General features: G+C 38.8%; 2 protein-coding genes across 4 annotated transcripts in view; one reads left to right on the forward strand and one right to left on the reverse strand.

Annotated features, from left to right (window-relative positions):
- Positions 1 to 11,232, forward strand: LOC111872913 (coiled-coil domain-containing protein 134). Its single transcript, XM_023867194.2, has 5 exons — positions 1 to 205; positions 2,917 to 3,038; positions 3,126 to 3,213; positions 7,170 to 7,348; positions 10,962 to 11,232. Exons 1-5 carry the CDS (start codon positions 70 to 72, stop codon positions 11,142 to 11,144), a joined length of 708 nt encoding a protein of 235 aa, XP_023722962.1. The 5' UTR covers positions 1 to 69; the 3' UTR covers positions 11,145 to 11,232.
- Positions 7,226 to 21,636, reverse strand: part of LOC111872912 (acylglycerol kinase, mitochondrial) — a 21,185-nt gene continuing 6,774 nt past the window's right edge. For 2 of the 3 annotated variants that reach the window (XM_023867191.2, XM_023867193.2), the window contains exons 5-9: positions 20,090 to 20,390; positions 18,641 to 18,787; positions 14,865 to 14,998; positions 11,171 to 11,304; positions 7,229 to 7,315 (exon numbers count right to left, since the gene is read on the reverse strand). In XM_023867191.2, the coding sequence (XP_023722959.1) occupies positions 11,188 to 11,304; positions 14,865 to 14,998; positions 18,641 to 18,787; positions 20,090 to 20,390 (699 nt within the window). In that variant the 3' untranslated portion in view covers positions 7,229 to 7,315; positions 11,171 to 11,187. Of the gene's footprint in view, positions 7,316 to 11,170; positions 11,305 to 14,864; positions 14,999 to 18,640; positions 18,788 to 20,089; positions 20,391 to 21,636 lie in introns of all 3 variants that reach the window. The other variant, XM_023867192.2, reaches the window with a different exon arrangement.

Below are 21,636 nucleotides of genomic sequence, written 5' to 3' on the forward strand. Positions count from 1 at the left end.
TCGATATATGTCGGCACGGTCGACACCGGTCGACACTATTATTTATTTTGTACGCTTGGCGTAGTTGTAATGTGTCTAAGACGAAATGTAATATTTCACACTACTGCAATTGTAACATGTTGCTCTGTAGTGCTAGCATTGCAAAGTACTGAATACGTCCAAGAAAACAGTGGGAAATTGAAAGATGACCCAGCGGAGCAATTATGTATCCTTTAATTTCATTCGTTTCAGAGCTCAGATTGTGCCATGTGCGTGTCATGTGGATTGTCGGAGGAAGTGAATGTTGTTGGCATTGTAGAATAAATTGTGTATAAGGTTATTCATAGCCGACACCCTCGAAGCACTGTCCATTTTCTACTCTTCGCAGAAAGAAACAAAATTTAGCCATCGTTTAGAATACGATAATGTACATAGAACACATTGCTCTGGTTACATGATTGAATGTGTAAGGGGTTTGCCTCCTCGGCCCTGCCCTTGCACCGCGACCTACAGTGGTCTGTTGTGCTCCTGGTTACATGATACCCCTTTTGTGGTACCAACTTCGGTCGGCTCGGGTATAGTTGGGCGCCCCGAAATTTTTATATACTAGAGGGTTATAAGTCCCGAAACTTAAAAATCATTTGGTTTGGGAGAAAGGTGTTTTCATCAGATCAGTGGTTTAGTTAGAAATATAATACGGTACAACTAAATTCACACATGGTTTTGACTGGCACTTGTAAGGCCGTAAGGGGAATTCCTTTTTCATTAGGTTATGATAGTACTTTAGTGTTAATAATGACACAACAAAATTCACCACAGCTTGGGTTAGAGGCTGGTTATGTTTTTTTTTTCAATGGCCTGTTGGACTTCCTTACAGTTTTGTTGTTCTACTACTACAGGTTGGTGCATTGGTATGATTACACTGTAAGTCATAATTACTACAAATTAATGTGAAATGTATCACTTCATATCTGCTTCTAGAAATCAACAGCAGCAAAAAGTTTAGGACATCTGCCAACCCCTTTTCTTATTTTGATGGGCCCATTATGTTAGTAGCCCTAGCACTTAACATTTCAGAATGTTCATGATGCACACATGCTCAGAGTGGCTTCTGCCCAGAATATGGTGACAGAATTTTCTGAAACACTGGTAGTCACCTATAAAGTGATAACCCACAAGACTACAATCCAGTTCAAATCAGTTAACATATCACAATGTGCCGGTACTGTTTTCTGCCTTTCAAGACCCCGGACATTATGTGATTGGTCTTGTATGAACTTTTAAGCAGACATTATTTGTGGTTTGGGATGAATGACAAACCCCCTATTTAACAGTGTTAATTATACAATTCTTATTACTATCCACTCGCCCCTCCCATATGCCTTCATGGCATAGTGCTTAATTAGTTAAGTACAGGGCCTTTACCTTACCTACACAGTGTGTCCAGGGTCTGTTAGGACTGTGTTCATTAAAAATATAAGATGTGAATTATTTTCAAAACTTCACTCTTTTTATTCAAAATAGTCTCCTTCTGAATCAATACATAGCTGGAATCGATTGAAAAGTTTTCAAAAACAGTCACTGTACTCCTTTTGTGGAATCACATTTAAAACTGCGGTACATTCCCTTTGGGTGTCCTGGATGGTGTCATGACAGTCTCCTTTCATTGCCAACTTAACTTTTGTGAACAACCAGAAATCTGCTGGAGCCAAATCTGGCGAATATGGAGGATGATCAAGGACTGTGATCCCTTTTCTGGCCAAAAAATCATGCACGATCTTCGATTTGTGGGGTGGGGCATCATCGTGGAGGAGCAACCAGGAACCTTGCTCTCGATATTCAGGTCGAACGTGAAGAATTCTTGCCCACAAACGATTGAGGACGCCGAGATAATAATCAGAGTTCACTGTTTGACCTTATGGCAGAAATTCCTTGTGAATGATTCCTTTGGAATCAAAGAAAATGGTTAGCAGTGTCTTTATTTGACTCTTTTGCATGTGCACTTTCTTTGGGCTCAACCATGCTGCACTCTGCCGCTGATATGGGAAACACCATGTCTCATCACCAGTAACTATTGATTTTGTAAATTTTGAATCACTTTGGGCCGACCATAACATGTCTTCGCAGTGTTCCACTCTGGCATGTTTTTCATCGCCTGATAGCGTGTGCGGTACAAACCACACACAGACCTTCTGTTTGCCCAAATCCTTGGTCAAAATTTGATGCACAGTATTTCTGGTATTCCCAAAAGCTCCTCGATGGGTCTTGCAGAAACGCATCTGTCTGATGCAAGGATTTCGGTCACTTTTTTCACATTTTCTTCAGTGCGACTTGTTCTTGGCTTTGATGCACGTGGAGCGTCTTCAGTGTCCTCCCTGCCATCACAAAATACAGCATATCATCGAAAAATGTTCAAGCAACTCAAACAATCACTACCGTACACACTTTTCATCATTTCATATGCTGCTCCGGCTGTTTTGCCTAACTTCAAACAAAATTTGATGTTGGCTCTCTGTTCAACTGCCATTTTCCGAGCGTCAGAACAGTACTGTTACATTCAAGGTCAGGACACATGATGCAGCGATGCTTGCACTATGAAAGTATAAACAGCCACAGCTGAAACTTCAAGAATCTTAATGCCACAACTTGCGAACAGATGGCATTGCAGGGCAAAATATAAAAAAATCAGTCCCAACGGATCCTGAACACACCATGTATTAACTTTACTGTCATCAGTATGTATGTTCTTTAGTACTGGAACAGATATTGTTTCATAGACTGAGCACATCATCTTGCAAGGTTTAGGGTATTGCTTGTACCAACCTCCAGTATTTTATAACTTAATGATCTTATCTGTTTTACTGCAACCCTTCACATTTTATAAATATTTCATCTCTGAATTTTATTCCAACCTTTTTTTCCTTAACAGACTGTCAGTTGTTAGACTGTTTATAAAGAGGAGAAAGGAACAACTGGATGCAGTCAAAAGACTTCTTGCAATTGACAGCTATGAAAAACAAAACAAAATGGTGTCTGTAATAGCAGAGAAAGTTTTCAGTGTAAGGTTGTACTGAGATTAACATAAATGAACAAGGAAACTGAGTTTTAAAAAGTTTGTCTAATGATATATTATATTGCTATTTCAGGTAATCCAAAGTAGTAGAGTTACATTAGAAAGTTCAGGGTATATTCCTGGAAGCAGCAGTTTTCCTAAGGATGAGAATACTTTGCATGGTATGTTGCATAAATAGCAACCACAATCCACTAACATTTCCATTGGGGTAGGTCATCATGTAATGAAGCCTTCTCCAGTCTTCTCTGTCCTTCCATAAATTCTACTTCCCTTCCCTCTTTTGTATGTCTTCTATTATTTGGCCTGTACATCTTGATCACAGTCTTCCCATTCAGCATCATTTTCAGCACTCTTGAAGGAAGAGCCAGAGCAGGTGGCTCTGTTTGCCACCTGCTTCACATTGGTTTCTTGTTTGCATATTCTTTGACCCTGGAGATGGGGGTGACATGTTCCTCTGAAACATCAGCCGACTATCAACGAACTACAAGTCATTTATATCCCAGAAGACACAACTCTTTACGCAGAGAATGTTTCATAATTCAAGTATGAGGAAACTACCATACAGACCTCAGTAAAACTCCATTCCAAGAATTAAAATTATATCTAAGTGTAAAAAAAGTATAAGAGTTACACCACTGGGCATAACTCATTCACAAGCCAGTATTTATTGAACATATACATTTATTGCAGATTCTGCATTTTATGTGTAATAAATGTGTGAAAAGAGAAAGTATGAGGAACAACACAAATATAAATGAGGCTCATGTAAGAATCTGGAGAACTGTAAATGCTTGTTATCATTCTCAGTTCAAAAATTGTTGTCATCCGGCCTACTCTGCAGAACTGTGAGGACCAGATTATACAAAACAGCTTTGCCATTTGGTTTTATATGGGTGCAAAATGTGGTCACTTTGAGGGACAAAAATTACAACTATTTCAAAATGAAGAGCTCATAAAAATATTATGTCCTAATAAGAAAGACAACTGGGCAGTTTAGGACAATACATAACGAGCAATTTTGACATGTCATGAGTATTGTCAGGGTGAAACTGGAAAGGCGGCAGTGAGCTATGCATTCATCCAGGATGAGTGAGACAAGGAATACACACATATATGGGGAAACCTGGAAAATAGTCACTTGTAAGACCAAGGAGGAGATGGCAGGATAGCACTAAGTTTAATCATTAGTAGGCTGTGGGTATGGGAGGTGGATGAAAATGTTTCAGGTTCTTGCCCAATGGTCATTCATGGTATTTGCAATGTTGAACCAGAACTTTAATTAATTATTTGATGTGCTACTCAAGTTATAACTTTCCTCCCCCCCCCCCAATTTGTTCTGAAGACATTTGAATATGTCTTTCACATTTGTTAATTAGATTATCTCTTCAGTAGTTTCTGATAGGTTACAAAGGTATGAATAAAATGTGTTCCATCTATGGGATTTCTGTTGAATAACAGACTCTCAGATATCATACGCCAAAATGATTGCCTAAGAATAGGGAATGTTGTTTGTTTTTTTTAATTTGGTGTTGTGAAAACTGATAACACCATTCATCAGTAATCTGTCAGATGACAGGTCCACAGTCTCTTCCAAAACAGTTCATCCAGCATCTTCTTACAATTAATATGTTGCTGGACATTATCCATCATCTTGTCTGTTCTAAAAAAACCGTCTAGTTTCTATTAAAAAACACAACGTTTCGGGAACTGGAATCTGTCCCCGTCTTCAGGTAAAACCTACTCAGTTGGGTCCAGTAGACAGAGCTAGCCCCTATCTCCGGACCAATTGTAACAATTTACCATCATCACAAACTTTTAGATCTTATTTGCATAACCAGTATGGACCTGGTATATATCCCATGGTCCAGAGATAGGGGCTAGCTCTGTCTATTGGACCCAACTGAGTAGATTTTACCTAAAGACGGGGACAGATTCCAGTTCCCGAAATGTTGTGTTTTTTAATAGAAACTAGACAGTTTTTTTAGAACAGACAAGATGATGGATAATGTCCAGCAACATATTAATTGTAACAATTTACCATCATCACAAACTTTTAGATCTTATCAGCATCTTCTTACGTCTTCTTCCTCGTCTTCTGGTTTGCATACGTGGTGTGTCTGTTTTTTGAAAGAGACTATCCAGGAAAAGTGATAATGTGGTAGTTTTTCCATTTGCTTTCCACATCGCAATACAACAGCTGTTCAAACCACTCTGGTCATGCCTGTTGCTATATGAACTTGAACCATCTCGAGCATCATTTGCTCTTTGCTTCAAGTCGCTGCTTCCGGCATCAGTTTTTGGTTTTTGGTGTCTCTCTTCATCTGATGCGTACCCTTTGACCTGTCCAGCAAGGGAGGCCCTGCCAGTAGCTATGCTACCGCTGGTATAGCTCTCAGGGTCCCTGGCATACTCAAACCCCCTCACCACGATAAGGTGGAGACACCAACAAGGGGGTGGTCCTCCGGGCCTATGTAAGTAATGAAAAATATTTTTACAGTTTTGGGAATTGGAGGAGCAAACATCCCAAAATTTTGGTGAACAGGTGCATAATATAACAGATTTTATATGTTTTTTGTTCAATTTATTGAAGGAATACAAAGAAAGAAAGAAAGAAAGAAACCCTATTGTAATTTCAGACTGCAGACTGCTTTTACCGGTTCTCACGGTCTCTTCGCTTGCGGATTTCTTATATATTTCCTTCTCTCCTGAAGATGGAGGCAATACATTCCTCCAAAACGTCGGTTAACACCACATATACACGGTGCAAAATCCCAGAAGACTGCTTTCTTCAAAATTATAAGAGGTTAATCAACTCTGTCTAGTGTGACTAATAAAACATATTGTGACATGTTGCGCAACGGAGAACCCCTCCCTACCCAGCAGCAACGTGGCAACTCAGGCCACAGTGACGTGGCAGATGAGTCAGCGCTCCCCCCCCCCTCCGCACGGTAACGTAACGCGCAACACGCGGTGATGTAAGACGGCGTGAGGTAACAGCGTTGCTACATAACAGGCACACACAGCCACTATATAAGAGAGCTGCGCTGCCTGCGAAGAGTTGTAATGTGGCCACCACTGAGTTCAGTAGTAGTCGAGCCAGTGTGTTATCAAGAGTTCTCAAGGCAGCAGCCTGCGAGTTGAGTTGGAATTTAGCAACCGTCTCGGAAAGAAGAACCAGACGTGTGTGTAACTGTGTAATTGGGAGTGTGTGAGACAGAGAGACTTGTATAGCTCCCGTACTGAACTGATTTGCGAATAGGGTTATAAATCGTGAAACCCCACAACAGTGTAAACAGATTATTGCGATTAGGGTTATAAAGTGTGAAACACCGCAACTGTGTGATAATTAATTGTAGCCGTTACTTGTAGGTTGTTGAATAAACCAATTAACAATCTGAACGGTGTCTTCAGTAACCGAAACACGGTACAATATCAAGGATGAAAGATTAGAAAGGAAGGAAAGAAAGAACATTTTATCAGTCACACTGGATGGAGCTGATTATCCTTTTATAAAATTCATAAAGTATAACCTTTTGGAATTTGAAGGTAATTCAATAAAGTGAAATGAGATTATACAAAGGCTAGAGGAAGACTGGTAAACACATTTAAGGAACATTATTATTACAATGAATTTTGGCACAAGTGTTATGAAATGTTTTATTATTTGATTTATTATTGTGTGTAATTTGATTGGCATGTTTAGGTAACAAATTATATCAGATTCATGATTACATATCAATAAATATAAAGGAACATTCTTCCTCACCTTTGGATTATAATGTATTATGTTGAGAAGCTGTACTTAACAAAGACAATGAATGGGCCTGGTCCTGTGGGAAAGAAAGCAGTGGTAGCTGTAGCTCCTGCAAACCCAAAGCTTACAGCTGGGGATCGTCATGACCTAAAGGCAGGAGTAGCTTACGCAAATGGACAAGCCGGGTTATATTTGAGTGACTATCTCAGAAGCAGTGAATGTGTTTGCTCACTGATGTACCTGATGTTTGCATGGCTATCCTCATAGAAAGTCCTGAACAGGAGGAGGTCCCTTCCCCACAATTCATTTAATGGATGATCATCCTTAAGACTGTCCACTACAATGTGATGCTTCCATTTGTAGCACTGGCAAACATACTGGAGAACACTGCATTCTTTGGTGATATCTTGCTGAGACTTCCAAATATTTCCCACAAAATCATAACCTTAAAACATGAATGGGAAGTGCTGTTACACTGGAGCCTGGGCTTCTCTAACCAAACTCATCTGCTGGATAAACAAACAGAAAGACTTATGTACCTGGTAAGTTCATAGAAAACTAACTGGAAAGAGAATCTGAAAGCATGTGTGAGCTATCTGTTACATATGGTAAGCGGAGGCTTACCGTATGTCCCAATTTGTAATTCTAGGCCCTCTGCCTCATATTTTCTGCATCAGCAATAAAAATCTTGCAACTCTGCTCTTGGCCCAAGTGATATCTGACCTCAATTGAATGTTTCTGTGATAAATGTAACCATCAGTGGCAGGAGAAAATGCCTCCTGACTTCACTTGGAAGTGGAGAATCTTGCCTTAACAGTTGTGGGGATGTCTTGTGCACACCAGAAAGCAGGTATTTAGTTTGTTAGAGACAGTTGCAGAATACTGATATTTATTGTGACTTATTCTACAAGAAAACAGTTTTATATAATAGTTCTGAGTAACTGTGAGTACTCCTTAAAATTCCAAAACTAAAATATAAGTTTAATGATGGGATGAAAAAAAAAAAGACTATACATTTTTAAGAAAAGTGAGTGATGATCATGTTGAATCACAGTTTAAGTGTTAAAACATCAGACTGCACTTCCAAATTGATATCAATTTTTTTTAATCAAAGTCTGGTGTTGCAAGAACAAAATGCAAAGCTACTGTTGTAAAATGAAGTGTACCATGTGTAATGTAAAACTCCATATAGAATTAAACAATCCAAACTTGTGTGTATCACAACTGACTCTTATAACATAAATGACATAAACATTGTACCTGTGATAGTGTGCTGTTTCTCACCATATGCAGGTTTAGAAGTTAAAATGCTCAACTTTAAGCTTGTCCCAGGGAAACATCAGAAACATTAACTAATCACTTTCTTTCTGTTATCAAAGAACATGAACTTAAGCAAAATCTTGTGATAATAATTGTAATATAAATTTTGGAGATGTAAGGAGAAAGGCTAAAAACGATGTGCCTTTCCATTTAAAATATGAAACATAACTGGAACTGCATTCACATGTAGTCGCTGTTTTACCGTTTGATATCCCAAGTCCAGGTTGTAGAAATTTATAAGTACTTCTTTATATACACTGTTCATGTTACCCAGTTAAAAGAGTTTATGATTTTGCAGGCTTGGGACTACAAAAGGGTTTTGTAACATGGCAATACTAGATTTCTGTCACGTCCTGCTATACATACTTCATACATTTAAAGGTTTAAAAAAGTTTTTGTAATTCTGAAGAAACTGTCCATTAATAACTAGGATTTTTTTAAGAACCACGTGTAGGGCCACATTTACAGTTCTTTTTTGGACAGCTTAGTTTATTAACTCAAAAATCTGTAAACAGTCCTGCAAGATAGAAAAGAGAACTGTTTTATTCCACAGAGAATTAAATTATTACAATTACTGACTTTTTGGACATCCATTCACATTTTTTTGAATAAAGAAACAGGATGATGGATAATCTCAATAATGTTAATATACCATCATCACAAACTTTTAGATCTTAACTAAATTACTGTTACAGACATTAAGATGGCACTGGAGATATTAATTCCAAAACTTTTGTTGAAGTTTATGTTTTTTATGGAAGATGTATAGCTTACATACTGCTCCTGGGAAAAAGTTTTTTGGAAACTGGATACGCAGTGAATCTACTTGGGCCAAAGTTGAGATTGACAGCCTTTTTATTGAAGTAACATTTGCAAAGTGAGTTGTTTGACAATGATAGAAACGTTGGGACTAGAGAGGGGCCACATGTGAACAAAATTTGGTTGAACATTTTAAGTAATTTTATGATGAGAATATTTCAGTTGTTCCTTATGAAAGTTATTGAATTTACCTTTTGGTTACTGGAACATCAGCTGCTGCTCTCAATTATGAACAGTTATGTCTCTGGACTACAGTTGCATTTTAGAAAGTACTGCTCAAGCGCTACTGTTTTACAAAGTTAATACTTAACTAATGTGTCCCAAATTTTATGGAAAAAATTAAAAAATAAACATTTCTGGAGAGAGTAGTTTACAGTGAAAACAGTGATTAAGAACACATTTCTGTACTGCAAAGTAACTTCAAATAAAAATTTACACTAATATTCTTTTACTCTCCTGAAAACATGCCAGTGTGATAGTGGCATATGCTGAGGGATAATGTCCTGGTTTGGATACATGAAAATATGGTAATCCTAGTGAAAGGTAGGCCATAAAACCTGTCCTACTTCACAGGCGACCTCAACTTTACATGGTACACCTCTTATCATAAACGACCCTCTACCAATCAAGCGTGGTCTCTGTTTCATCTGGTGTGGAAGAAATGTCAATATCCAACCAAAGAAATTAAGTCACAGTAGGACATCCTTTACATATGGCATGACAGATATATCACCAGCCAACTGAGGAAATTGTCATAGTAGTACAGCTATTATATCTGGTGTACATGAAAATCGAAATGAAAATTTCTGTTAAGATAGTGTATGTCTAGTTTTTAAGCTTTGATTTTCGTTTGTATGATTTGTTATCAGACACAAATAGCTATTTCAGTTGAGCTGATTTTAAATCCATTAACTAACCAATGAAAGGGGAAAAGTATACTCCAAACTGCAAGATTCATATTTTCCAAGAGAAGGTGAAGCATAACTCATATTAACTTTAGCTGAGATATGTTCCAGTCTGCATGTAGCTTGTAGTTTTCTGTATCTCACATAATTGCATGGCACATGTGGATCCTACCACTCACATGTACTGTGGTCTCCTATATAATATATACAGTACATGTATGTGTATATATAACCACATCTTCTATTTTCTTATATATAGAGTCAGTGAATACAGTACAGAGTAATGAGCTGTTGCAGTTTGTTTGGAAACAACTTCGGTTTATACATGATTTGCTGCAGTGGTGTGAGGGATGACAGCTACATTAACCCTTTGACGTGGTCATTTAAATTCCGCGGCCGCGTCTCCTNCACTACATATATTATGAAGATATACCTGTACTGTCTGCACTTATGACCTCCAAGCTTGCTTCTGATGTACCAATATGCATATTTATTTATACTGTGTGCACCACTGAAGAATTAAGTAAGTACTATAGGATTCTGATGATGGTGTATACACACTGATATGTTGGGTTTTTGGACTTTATCCATCGTCCTGGTTTTTAAGATAACAAATAAAAACACGACGTTTTGGAAACTGGATCTGTTTCCATCCTCAGGTGAAGAAAAACACCTATTCAGTTGGGTCCGTTAGAAAGAGCTAGCCTCAATCACTGCAATCCAGTGATTGAGGCTAGCTCTTTCTAACGGACCCAACTGAATAGGTGTTTTTCTTCACCTGATGATGGAAACAGATCCAGTTTCCGAAACGTCGTGTTTTTATTTGTTATCTTAAAAACCAGGACGATGGATAAAGTCCAAAAACCCAACATATCAGTGTGGACCACTGAAGAATGCTCTGTCATGTTGGGGCATGTCTCTTGTTGTCTGTCTAGAGCTTTCAGATGTGGACTATTGGCCTTTCTAGCCTCTGCTCACCTAGGCAAGAGTGCAGAATTCATTTCTGTGCTGGGAGGGGAACCACCATCCATAGTGAAGAATGTTCACTGAAGCATTTAATTTCTTTGGTTATCCCTACAATAAGATTATTTGTAATATCTTCATTTTACAGGTCAGCCAAGAACTGAATATCACAGAGCGGGATCCCGATTATCAAAATCCATACAGCAGAAGTCATAAAAAGGAGCAGAACAGAGAGCAAAGTGTACAACAGAATACTGTGAAGAAAAACAGAAAAAAGGAGTACAAAAAGGGACCACGTATGTCTAGTGGGGCCTTTACTGGAGAACTGTAAGAGTAACCAAATTGTATGCAACCTACCTTTCTTTGTAAAATACTCAGCTTGAACTTTCTGCAGGTGTGTAAAACACATGAACTTTTTTTGGCAGTAGTGTTGCATATATTGGTTTCACTTCATAATCTTCATTGTCTATGGAGATCCAGTGTTCTGTATTCTGTTTGGAAAAATAAACATGTTACTAATATACGTTCAGTAGATTCCACACCATGGAACATTCTGTGATACTACTAGATATAAAAGGGTTCATCAGTGGTAACACAATTGCTACCATCAGATTTGATCCTGAGTTATGTCAGTCTAGTCTATATTATCAACTATTATCATTATGAACTATGTTATGTAGAGTAATTTTAATATTATATTCCCATCCCAATCCTACACTGCAAGTGCCTGCTTCCCATGGCATATCTGGACAGTTTAATCCCCATGTAAGGTTTGTTTGAAGTGCAATCGATTTGAACACTAAGCTGAGGAAAATCTTAAAAGAAAGAAATTTAACTTTAACATAAATGACAAAATTATTTAAATGCCAGCAAGCTTATATCGAAGATCACTAAACAAGGATTCAATTGTACATGTTTCTTGTTTCTCCTGCCCAGCCCCAACATCACACCCAAATATTAGTACCTCTATTTCGTTATTTTCAAGATCCTCTGTTTAAATCGTTAATTAGGGACTGACTGAAACTACTGATGAATTTCCCCAGTCCCTCCATGAAACTCCAGATCATGACTACTTCATTTCCCATTCTTTCTATTAACTAATAAATTCCAAAAATACTATATAATTCACACAATTAAAAAATTGTTCTTAAATAAATATGCAAACACTGTAATTAACATCTCTCATCCAAGATATGCATCCAGCACACCATTCCTTACTTGAACTCCCCTAACCATACTACTCAATTAAAAAGTGTCAGTTTTTTAAGTGAGAAAGCAGGGCCATGCCACAGCTCAGGTAGTTAGTCATTGGGTTCCCACTGCTGTAGTCCAGGTTCTATCCCAGGTCAGGTCCTGTGCAATTTGTAGTAGACAAAGTGGTACTGGGGCAGGTTTTCTCAGTACAGTTTCCCCTGCCAATTCTTATTCCACTAACTGCTACACACTCATCATCATTAATCATCCAGGGATAATAAAATAGGGTTAGTAAAAATAGGCCAAACAGCAGCTGATGTACCAAGTCTCATCCCACCCCACACCAGGAAATTAAGAAGTGAGAAAGCAACTGTTCCATTTAGTTGCTAAAATAATAAAGATTATGATGTCAAATATGGGAAAGACATTTTATAAATGGATAAATAGGTATTCAGAAACTGTAATGTGCGCAGGCCCACAGGGTTGTGAGATGTCAAGGTTCCCACATTTTCTATAGACACTTGGCTCACAGATGGCAGTAGTCAGCCTTACATGCCAGCTGTCCTTCACACCCCAGAAAGATTCCTGGTACTCATTTCTGTTAGAGACTGAGCTGACCCCAGGGCTGGAAAGATTAGGTAAATTGGGGGGGGGGAGACCTCATCGGTACTCAAACCCACGACTTTCCGACTTGTAGCATACTGTGTCAACCAACTACGCTACCGTGTACCCCATACACTTGTTGACTTACCAATAACACTAGCATATGTCTGTATTTATTCATATACTGTTGGATTCAGGCTGTACTGAATTCTGGAATACAACACTCCATTGCTTTCAACAGAATATACCCGAACTTCTAATCACTGTACTATAGGATCTCAATCAACTACAACTAAATGCATCACTGCTTGTCTGGGTGACCTACCATGATTACTTCAACAGCTGCAATCACTTCCATAATGTGAGGGGGTACCCAAAAGAAACCGAACTTATTTTTTTTTAACTTATTTATTCAAATTTTAAGCACAAACCTTCAATCCCCTTCAAAGTACTCTCCACTTACACTAATACACTTGTCTAGTCTTTTATTCCATTTTTCAAAACATTGTCTAAATTCATCTTTTGAGATGCTTGACAGCGCCTCCGTTGTTTTTTCCTTTCATGTCTCTTTTCATTCGAGGAAAAAAAAAAAAAGTCGCACGGGGCAAGGTCGGGTGAGTATGGAGGGTGAGGAACAGGGGTCATACCATTTTTGGTCAAGAATTGTCGTACAGACAGGGCTGTGTGAGCAGGGGCATTGTCATGATGGAAAAACCAGTCACCCGACTGCCACAAATCTGGCCACTGAGCTCCAAGTCACTCCCGACAGCTCCACAATTTCTTCAATGGTCCGTCGTCGATCTTCCTTGATGATTTCACGAATTTTTTCAACATTTTCATGTGTTCGGGCCGTGGAAGGACGACCAGAACGAGGTTTGTCATCAATTGACATTTCACCATTTTTGAAACGGGAAAACCACTCAAACACTTGAGTTTTCCCCATAGCATCGTCCTTGTACGCCGTTTTTAACATTTCAAGAGTTTCTGTTCCACTTTTCCAAAGCAAAAAGCAGAATTTCACCGCCGCACGCTGTTCACGAAAATCAGCCATTGCAAAAACGACGATCACACAAAACAGTTGTCACCATAAACTCTGCCGAAACTAGTCCTTACCTTCTGAAGCAACAGTAGTCAGCTTATCGACTCAGGAATGTTAGCTCTATGCGCTCAAAGCGGCAAAACGCGGTACTACAAAAGCTCTGCCCACAAAAAATTCAGTTCGGTTTCTTTTGGGTACCCCATCGTAACGCCAGTATGAGAGCTACAAACCTGAAATTAGTTCTTTAACCTGGGGCCTCATCAACCTGGGATATAAAACACACATACACACACACAGGGCAGTCTCTTGGCTGGTGTTTTAGGTGACTATCATGCTGGTCTCTTACCCCAAGGGAATAACATAACTGTATTTGAAAAAAGTGCTTAGGAAATTATTCTGACACCAGAGAATTAAAATATTTGGGGGACGGACAAAATTACACAACAAGGAACTTCTGCTTCTTTGAAGACTTTAAGTGTGCACTCATCTGAAACACAACTCTACACTGAAAACATTTTAAAATTTCATTACCTCAATTCACTTAAGAGTCTGGTCTCACTGATGTCACCTCTACTGACATACTATGGGAGAAACTGATATTTTTGACAATGGCACGTGAAGACAACTTATCATACGCACTATAGACAATACTGCACACGTTTCTTCAGACTTTAAACTCAAACTGTCATGAATGCACATTGTTTGCTAACAGTTTGAAACTTAACTGTTCACACATATCCTTCTTTACTCGTATAAATATGCATAAACAAGTTTTGTAAGCCCAAGATTTATCACTGCCATTAAGCGATTTCAGGTTACCATAGCAACAAACTGTGTCAAACATTAAAATGCTGCATATAAATTATGCAGTGGATCATGAATGAGGGAGCAGTCTTTTGTAGTGTATTATGTCTATTTTGCAAGTACTGATAATGTTTTTACATGGATATGTAAAGTGCAGTATCCTAGATGAAGATGATGATTTACAACTGACTATTTTTGCATGTTATCTGTGGGAGATGGCATTAAATGTTGGGATTGATGAATCGTTTGATTACACGTAGGACTTGAAAGGAGAGACCAGAGGAAGTTAGTAGTATGAAAGCTTATATAACAAAATGATGAGACTTCCTGCTGAATTCCCAACAGGGGTTACGCTAGTAACAGTTGAGTACTTAACGTAATATACACACTTCTCTGCTGAAACAATCTTACCTCTGAATTGTTCTTCAGCACTGGCCTAATTTCCAGTTCTCTAGCCTGCAATACTTGTTCAGTTCTTGGTGCTTTCCCATACTTCCTTCTCCATCCTTCCCATACAAAGCCTGGGAAACTTACAGATGGGGGACCTGGAAATGAATAGTGTTAACTAAAAACGCTGGATAAATTAAACAGTGTGTGCAGTCACACAACATATATTTCCCATTAAAACTAATTACTGTTCAAATTAATTTTAACTGTAAATATACACTGTGTAATTGTGTGCATGGTATTGTTTAATTAGTGAAATTACAAGAGAATGCAACTGTATGAATTTAAAAAAGCTGGGTGCCCAAAATACTACAGTAAAAATAACACTGGGTCAATAATGAAACTATCTGCATCAACATCTGTATGATACCCCAGTATACCACTGTGAAATTGGATAAACTGTATTGCTACTTTTGGTTCACTGTCATTTTCTCTCATTACAAAGGGTTTTAAAAATAAACACATCATTGCAGGAAGGTAGTTTTTCACTGCTTTGGCTCTAGCAGCTACTGGGAGCACAACAGAGTTGCAAGCTAGTAATTCATTACTTCTTCACAGATGTCATTAGTTGATAGCTGTAAAAAATGCTGACATATAAGCATGCTGTTAAAAGATATATATCTCAGTACATTAAACAGCAACTACTGGAAAGAAAGTTTAAAAGAAATAAAAGCCACTTCAGCCAACTGAGCATTACAGTTGTTCCTCTACATAAGGGATAATTCTTAACTTGGTGTTGCAAACCAAACAACCAGTAACAGTGAGAGGTTAACATAAAAATTTCAACAAAATTGGCCACTTGCACATTGCATTGGCTTAAACCCCAGACTGAAGAGAAGTTGATGGCCAGAGTAGATAGCCAGACATTTATCTAGGAGTGTATGTGTATTAATACCTGCAAACAAACTGGAGATATTCTTCATGTGAGAGAGCTCAGAAATGTAGTATTTGTAGAGTACTGGTAGAAGAAACACATAATTTTCAACACCATCAAACTGCAGGCCAACCAGTGAATGATATAATTAACATGGTGAGGACAAAATCACATTATTGTGTTCTGGAACCAGGTTTATACATTTCTTAACTAATATTATCAGTGGATGCCTAGTGTTATAATTTTTTAATTCACTTAGTGGGGGCTGGAGCCCACCTGGGTCCACTTGGCACAGCGGCCACTGATTTGCCTATTGTACCTGCCCTGGGTGATTATGATGATGGAGAATTTGGTGGAATGAAGATTGCCAGGGGAAACTGAAGTACTTGGAGAAAACCCACCCCAGCGCCACTTTGTCCACCACAAATCCCACTTGACCAGACGCAGGAATGAACCCGGGCCGCCGCAGTGGGAAGCAGCGACTAACTTCTTGAGCTATGGCACAGCCTTAGTGTTATAATAATAACAGAGCCTTCACTCGCTCGGACACTGGGATCACGGGTTCGAACCCCACTCAGGAAATGGATGTTTGGTGTGTGTATGCATTTATTCTCTGACAGTATAGTCCTGTGTTTAGGTAGTAGCCTTGCGATGGTCTGATCACTCGTCCAAGGAGTCCTACAGTCTGTGAAAAATGATTACGGAACTGAATAAGAGGCTTGGGCCTTTAATGGGCTGGAAGAGCCATTAAAAAAAAATATCAGATCTTTCACAGATACTATGAACTCATAGCAGTTCCAGTATTTTCTGTTCAGAGGGCATATAGGAACAGAAATACCAACACTATAATTGATCCAAGTCAAGTTGAATGATTGCATAGTAACGTGTGCATGTGATGACAGTTAACAAGGAACTGCTTATACAAATATGTGTGATGGTAGTAATAGTAGCTCTGATATTAGTAGAGTCAATGAAAGTAACAACAATGTATTAGTATAAAAAGAATGGCCATTATAAACTTGTTGCTGGATATGTTGTGAAAAAACAGGTTGTTTTTTCATAATGGTGATAAGAAGCTGGCGTTCATATTAATCTCTCTTGGACATTCTTCTCCTCATCTTCGGATATTCTACATACGTGGTTTAGTTGTAGAGTTAAGATTTATTATGCAAATTGTTTTCTTAAAAATTTTTCCATGTATCCATGAGCAACAGGAGGGATAAGCTGGTGATCAGTATTTAATATGATGCAGAGTCAGTAAATAGGTCACAAATTGATATAAAATATAAAACATGTGATATTCGAACCCGGGAAAACATTTTATTTCTCAAAATATCCTCCACCAACATTGATACACTTGTCCCACCGCTTTGCCAGTGCACTAAAACCTACAGCCTAGAAGTCTCTTGACTGTTGTCTTGGCCACTTCTACATCTCTGCTTCAATCTCTGTCATCAGCGAAACATTTACCACGACCTCCACCCAGTTGTGAATCACTCACTTTACACGACAAACACTTCCCACAGTAAACATTTCTTTATGAATATCCTTTGCATTGAGTCCTTTTGCCCAAAAAAACGTACAATAGAATTCAGCTCTTTGGTGGTATACATCTCAAGCATGGTCACCATTTTGACTACTGAAACCAGCCTCTGAACATGCACATGCATGTCTGTTACACAGACTGTCATTAAGTTGGACTGTGCTGCTACCTAGTGATACATATATAAAACGTATTATGTCCATTACAGCTGTTTTACTTCCATTTGTGACCTATTTACAGACTCTCCCTTATACATTCATTACAATGCAAATTTAGGTAGACACCTATCTTCCATGCCTAGCACAGTCACTCCAGAGGACATATATATCTTAAAGCTGAAATCAATCTTTATATTTAATGAAAGCAAGACCCCTTTTCCTTCTATTTCCATACTCTTTATCCACACACATTCTGATCAAAATTGAATTTAATTGCAGTAGTACGCTGTAGTAATGTAAAAAGCCATCTTACAAACATAGACCATTTGCTATACATGTGTATCAGGTTTCAGTTGAAAACAGAACTTCCAGGCACTCATAAAGATCAATACTGTCATGTGAATGGAGTGACTATAGACAGAGTTTGGACTGGTAATTGGATTTACTTAAATTTCACAAATCAGTGACTACAAGTAATTATAATCATTTCACTAATTCACATGCTTTACAGTTCATGAGAGCACACACTCAAGTCTTTTTGGCCTGCTATGTCTCGACCACTCTTCTGTTAATGGCTTCCAACAGTGGACGTTCCCCTTCCTTTGGATCTCCAAACTGTTCCCAGCCTCAGCTACCAGCTACTAAAGCAACAGCTTACAATGAGTGTACCAAAGCAGTCCTCTCACTCACTCACTCCTCCATAACTCTCCAACAAACTCTTCACTAACTTACTAACTCAGTCATTCACCAACCAACTCCTCAGTAACTCTCCTGTTTATAACATATCAGCATGGACGACACAGAAAACACCATTCCTCTGTTGCAGCATGATCTTTGCTTAGTGGTGCATGATGTATTTTACTGCTGCATGTGCAGCCATCAGCACAGACCATGCAGAAAACACCATTCATTTGTTGCTGTTTATGGGCTATTAGGAATGGCTGTTGTAGTTGCTCATTTCATGGTCATTACCTAGCAACAGGTCTACATGCCACAATATTAAAATAGACAGTTCACCTCTTCCTTTATTGTCCAAAAATGTTATAGCATTCTACAGCGATATAACAGAGATAACAATAATTAGGAGAAAATAATTTTAACATGCATGAAAATGTTATCTCTGCAGTGTGTTAATAAGGGTAAGATTGTAAGATGAACTCCCTACCTATTGCTACCTGGATATGTGGGTCTCCATCTCTGATGCAATTAGGACAAACATTTGCAGTTGTCAGAGACATATCAACTGTTGAAAAATCTTGTTCCAACTTTGATCCACAGTGTTCATTGATCACTTTACTGTAATCCTTTGAAACTGTAAGAAAGAGATATTTAATGAACACCAAGTCTCTAGATTCTTAAATAAATATAAAACTGAGGTAGAGTTTGCCTTGCAAGACAATTTTCTTAGCACTTACTGCTAGACATTTCCTTTGGACACTGCAGCAGATACAAATAGAATGTACAACTTTCTGAAGGCTGCCCGTACCTCCATCTTCAGGCAAAAAGAAAAAGCACATAGCTTCTGGAATCCCCTAAACTAAAGGAGAACTATCCCTGTACCAGGCCCATAGGGTTGTGAGATGTTGAGGGTCCCACATTATTTAGACAATCGGCTCAAAGATGGCAGCAAAGCTGTCAGCCTTACACACTGGCCACGCTTTACTTCCCAGGAAAATTATTTAATTAATTCCTGGTACTCATTTCTGTTAGAGGCTGAGTCGACCCCAGGGCCATAGTGCAGCTGGAAGGATTGGGTCAATTGAAGAAATCCAATGACCTCATCGGGACTTGAACCCGCAATCTTCCAGTTTGTAGCATAGCCCCTCAACCAACTATGCTACCGCGTGTAAAGTTAATGTATATATACCACTACAGCTGCAGTATGTTTATGAGCATTGTAACATCAGTATTTCAGTGAGCTCTCCTGTAATGTTTATCTTTCAACATGAGAAATTCAAGACCATAGAGGAAAAATAACATCTGAGGTTTACAACCATGGATCTGAACATGTTAAAAAAAGCAAATCATTGGAGTTTCCACTGGATAATGTCCACTGTCTGCTATATATACAGGGCTGGCCCAGTGTCCACCTACATTTAGAAGGGAAGAAAACATAATCTGGGGGGCCATCACAAAGAACCAGTCCTTGTGAAACCTTTTCACATAGAATGCTAGGTGACAAATGTAAAACAGTGGCTCACTGGTACTATGTACATACTACTGTACTAAAGACTAAGCAAAATTCCTTCAAAAAAGTATTCAGATTGAAAATTTAAATAAGACAATGACAACAGTAATGTAATGGAAGATACTAGCTGCACATGCTGAAGCACAGCAAAAGAAGTTGGTAAAATTAAAGATACACTGGTATGGTCATGTGTTATAAGTACACTACATTAGGATCCTCTGGGAAAAAATTAAAATGTCAAATGACCTCTAGGGAGACCAAGGAGAAGATGAGGGTACCAAGTCTGCAAAATGTATAAAATACAGAGTATGGAAAGAATGAATCCAAGGATACAAGGAGAACTTATGGGAAGACAGAAAATTGAAAAGGCTTTGTCACCCTGGTGGAAATGCCAAAGGATTAAGCTAATGACAACATCAGTGTTACCTGGGTCTGTGACTTGTCTCTGAACGAATACATGCCACCAGCGATGTGCTGACTTGTCATTTTCAACTGCCTGAACACATTTGGAGCAGCCCTTGCATGGTAGAATATAGCTGAGATGACCCTTACACTGCCATGATACACCACTTTCCTCACTCTTCAGCCCCATGAAGATGTAAGTTACATATGAACGCAACATTCCCCAGTACCAGTATTTATCTTTCTTTGCATAGGCATCACGATAGGCACCCCACTGGATGCCCCCCAAACAGTACACAGGTTTGCCAGGAAGTTCATCTTCTGTCTGGTAACAGAACAACATGTTACTGTTTGTTTCTTGAACTACATGGTGCCCAGATGAAAGGTATCCAAAATAAAATAATTACTTGTATATCACAAAAAGCATTTCTTATACACATTTATGGGTTACACCATTACAAAGGGAACCTATCAAAGATTTTTTTTAAGTATATAACTTTGTCAATAAATTTCAATGTGCACTCTCCTGGTGGTACAATAAATATCCAGACAATATTTAACCTTGTTCTACATTGCTTGAAGCATGTTTGGTGTTACCATAGCCACAGTGTCCCTTATGCGAACTTTCAGGTGTTGAAGGTTGTTGATCTTAACCTGGTAGACAATGTTCTTCACATAACCACACAAGAAAGAATCCAATGGGGTTAAATCTGGTGACCTAGGAAGCCAAGCGATTGATCCATCTCTGCTGATCCATCTCCCAGCCATTTCTCTGTCCAGGTGATTCCTAACATGGTGGCAGAAATGTGGTGGCATCCCATCCTGTTGGAGGATAGTTTGAGATGGTAATTGGGCCAGCACATACAGCTCCAGCATGTCCAAGTACAAATGTCCAGTCATGGTCTTTTCCGAAAAGAAAAACACTCCAAGCAATTTGCTGTGCATTAAGCCTGCCCACACATTCACTTTGGGGCTGCCTTTCTCCAACTCACATGTGACATGTGGATTCTGACTGCCCCAAATCCTGCAGTTGTACCTGTTTACAATGCCACTGACACGGAATGTCACCTCATCCAAGAAGCATACTTGACAGAGGAAATTGTGTGATGCGTCAATTCTTGCTAGCATGTCCACAGTGAAGTTTGTGCATGCTACTTGGTCACTTGGTTTTAGTGCAGGAATCATCTGAATCCTGTACACTCTTAGGTGGAGCCTTTTGTGTAGCACATTGTGCACTATTGAACATGGAATGTGTAACTGCAAGCTAGCAGCACAAATTGATTTTCCAAGACTTCACTGGGATGGCTCACTAATGCAACTGACATTTTCTTCTGAAGTCCATGTCTTCCCAGGATATTCTACATGCAACAGACCACCTGCAGTCCTCAGTTTGTTGTCCCAGAATGGAAAGCTTTTCCATGTAGCAGGCTGACATCCATATTGTGTTCTAATATGATGCTGAACAGCTGTAAGAGATTGCAACTCTGCTAGCCACAACGTGCATTAAACCTGTTCCTATGGTATCGACATTGTTACTGACCTCACCAAAGGTCACCAGCTGATGCATGTGC

Source organism: Cryptotermes secundus, unplaced genomic scaffold (assembly GCF_002891405.2).
Source record: "Cryptotermes secundus unplaced genomic scaffold, Csec_1.0 scaffold407, whole genome shotgun sequence".
NCBI classification, from domain to species: domain Eukaryota; kingdom Metazoa; phylum Arthropoda; class Insecta; order Blattodea; family Kalotermitidae; genus Cryptotermes; species Cryptotermes secundus.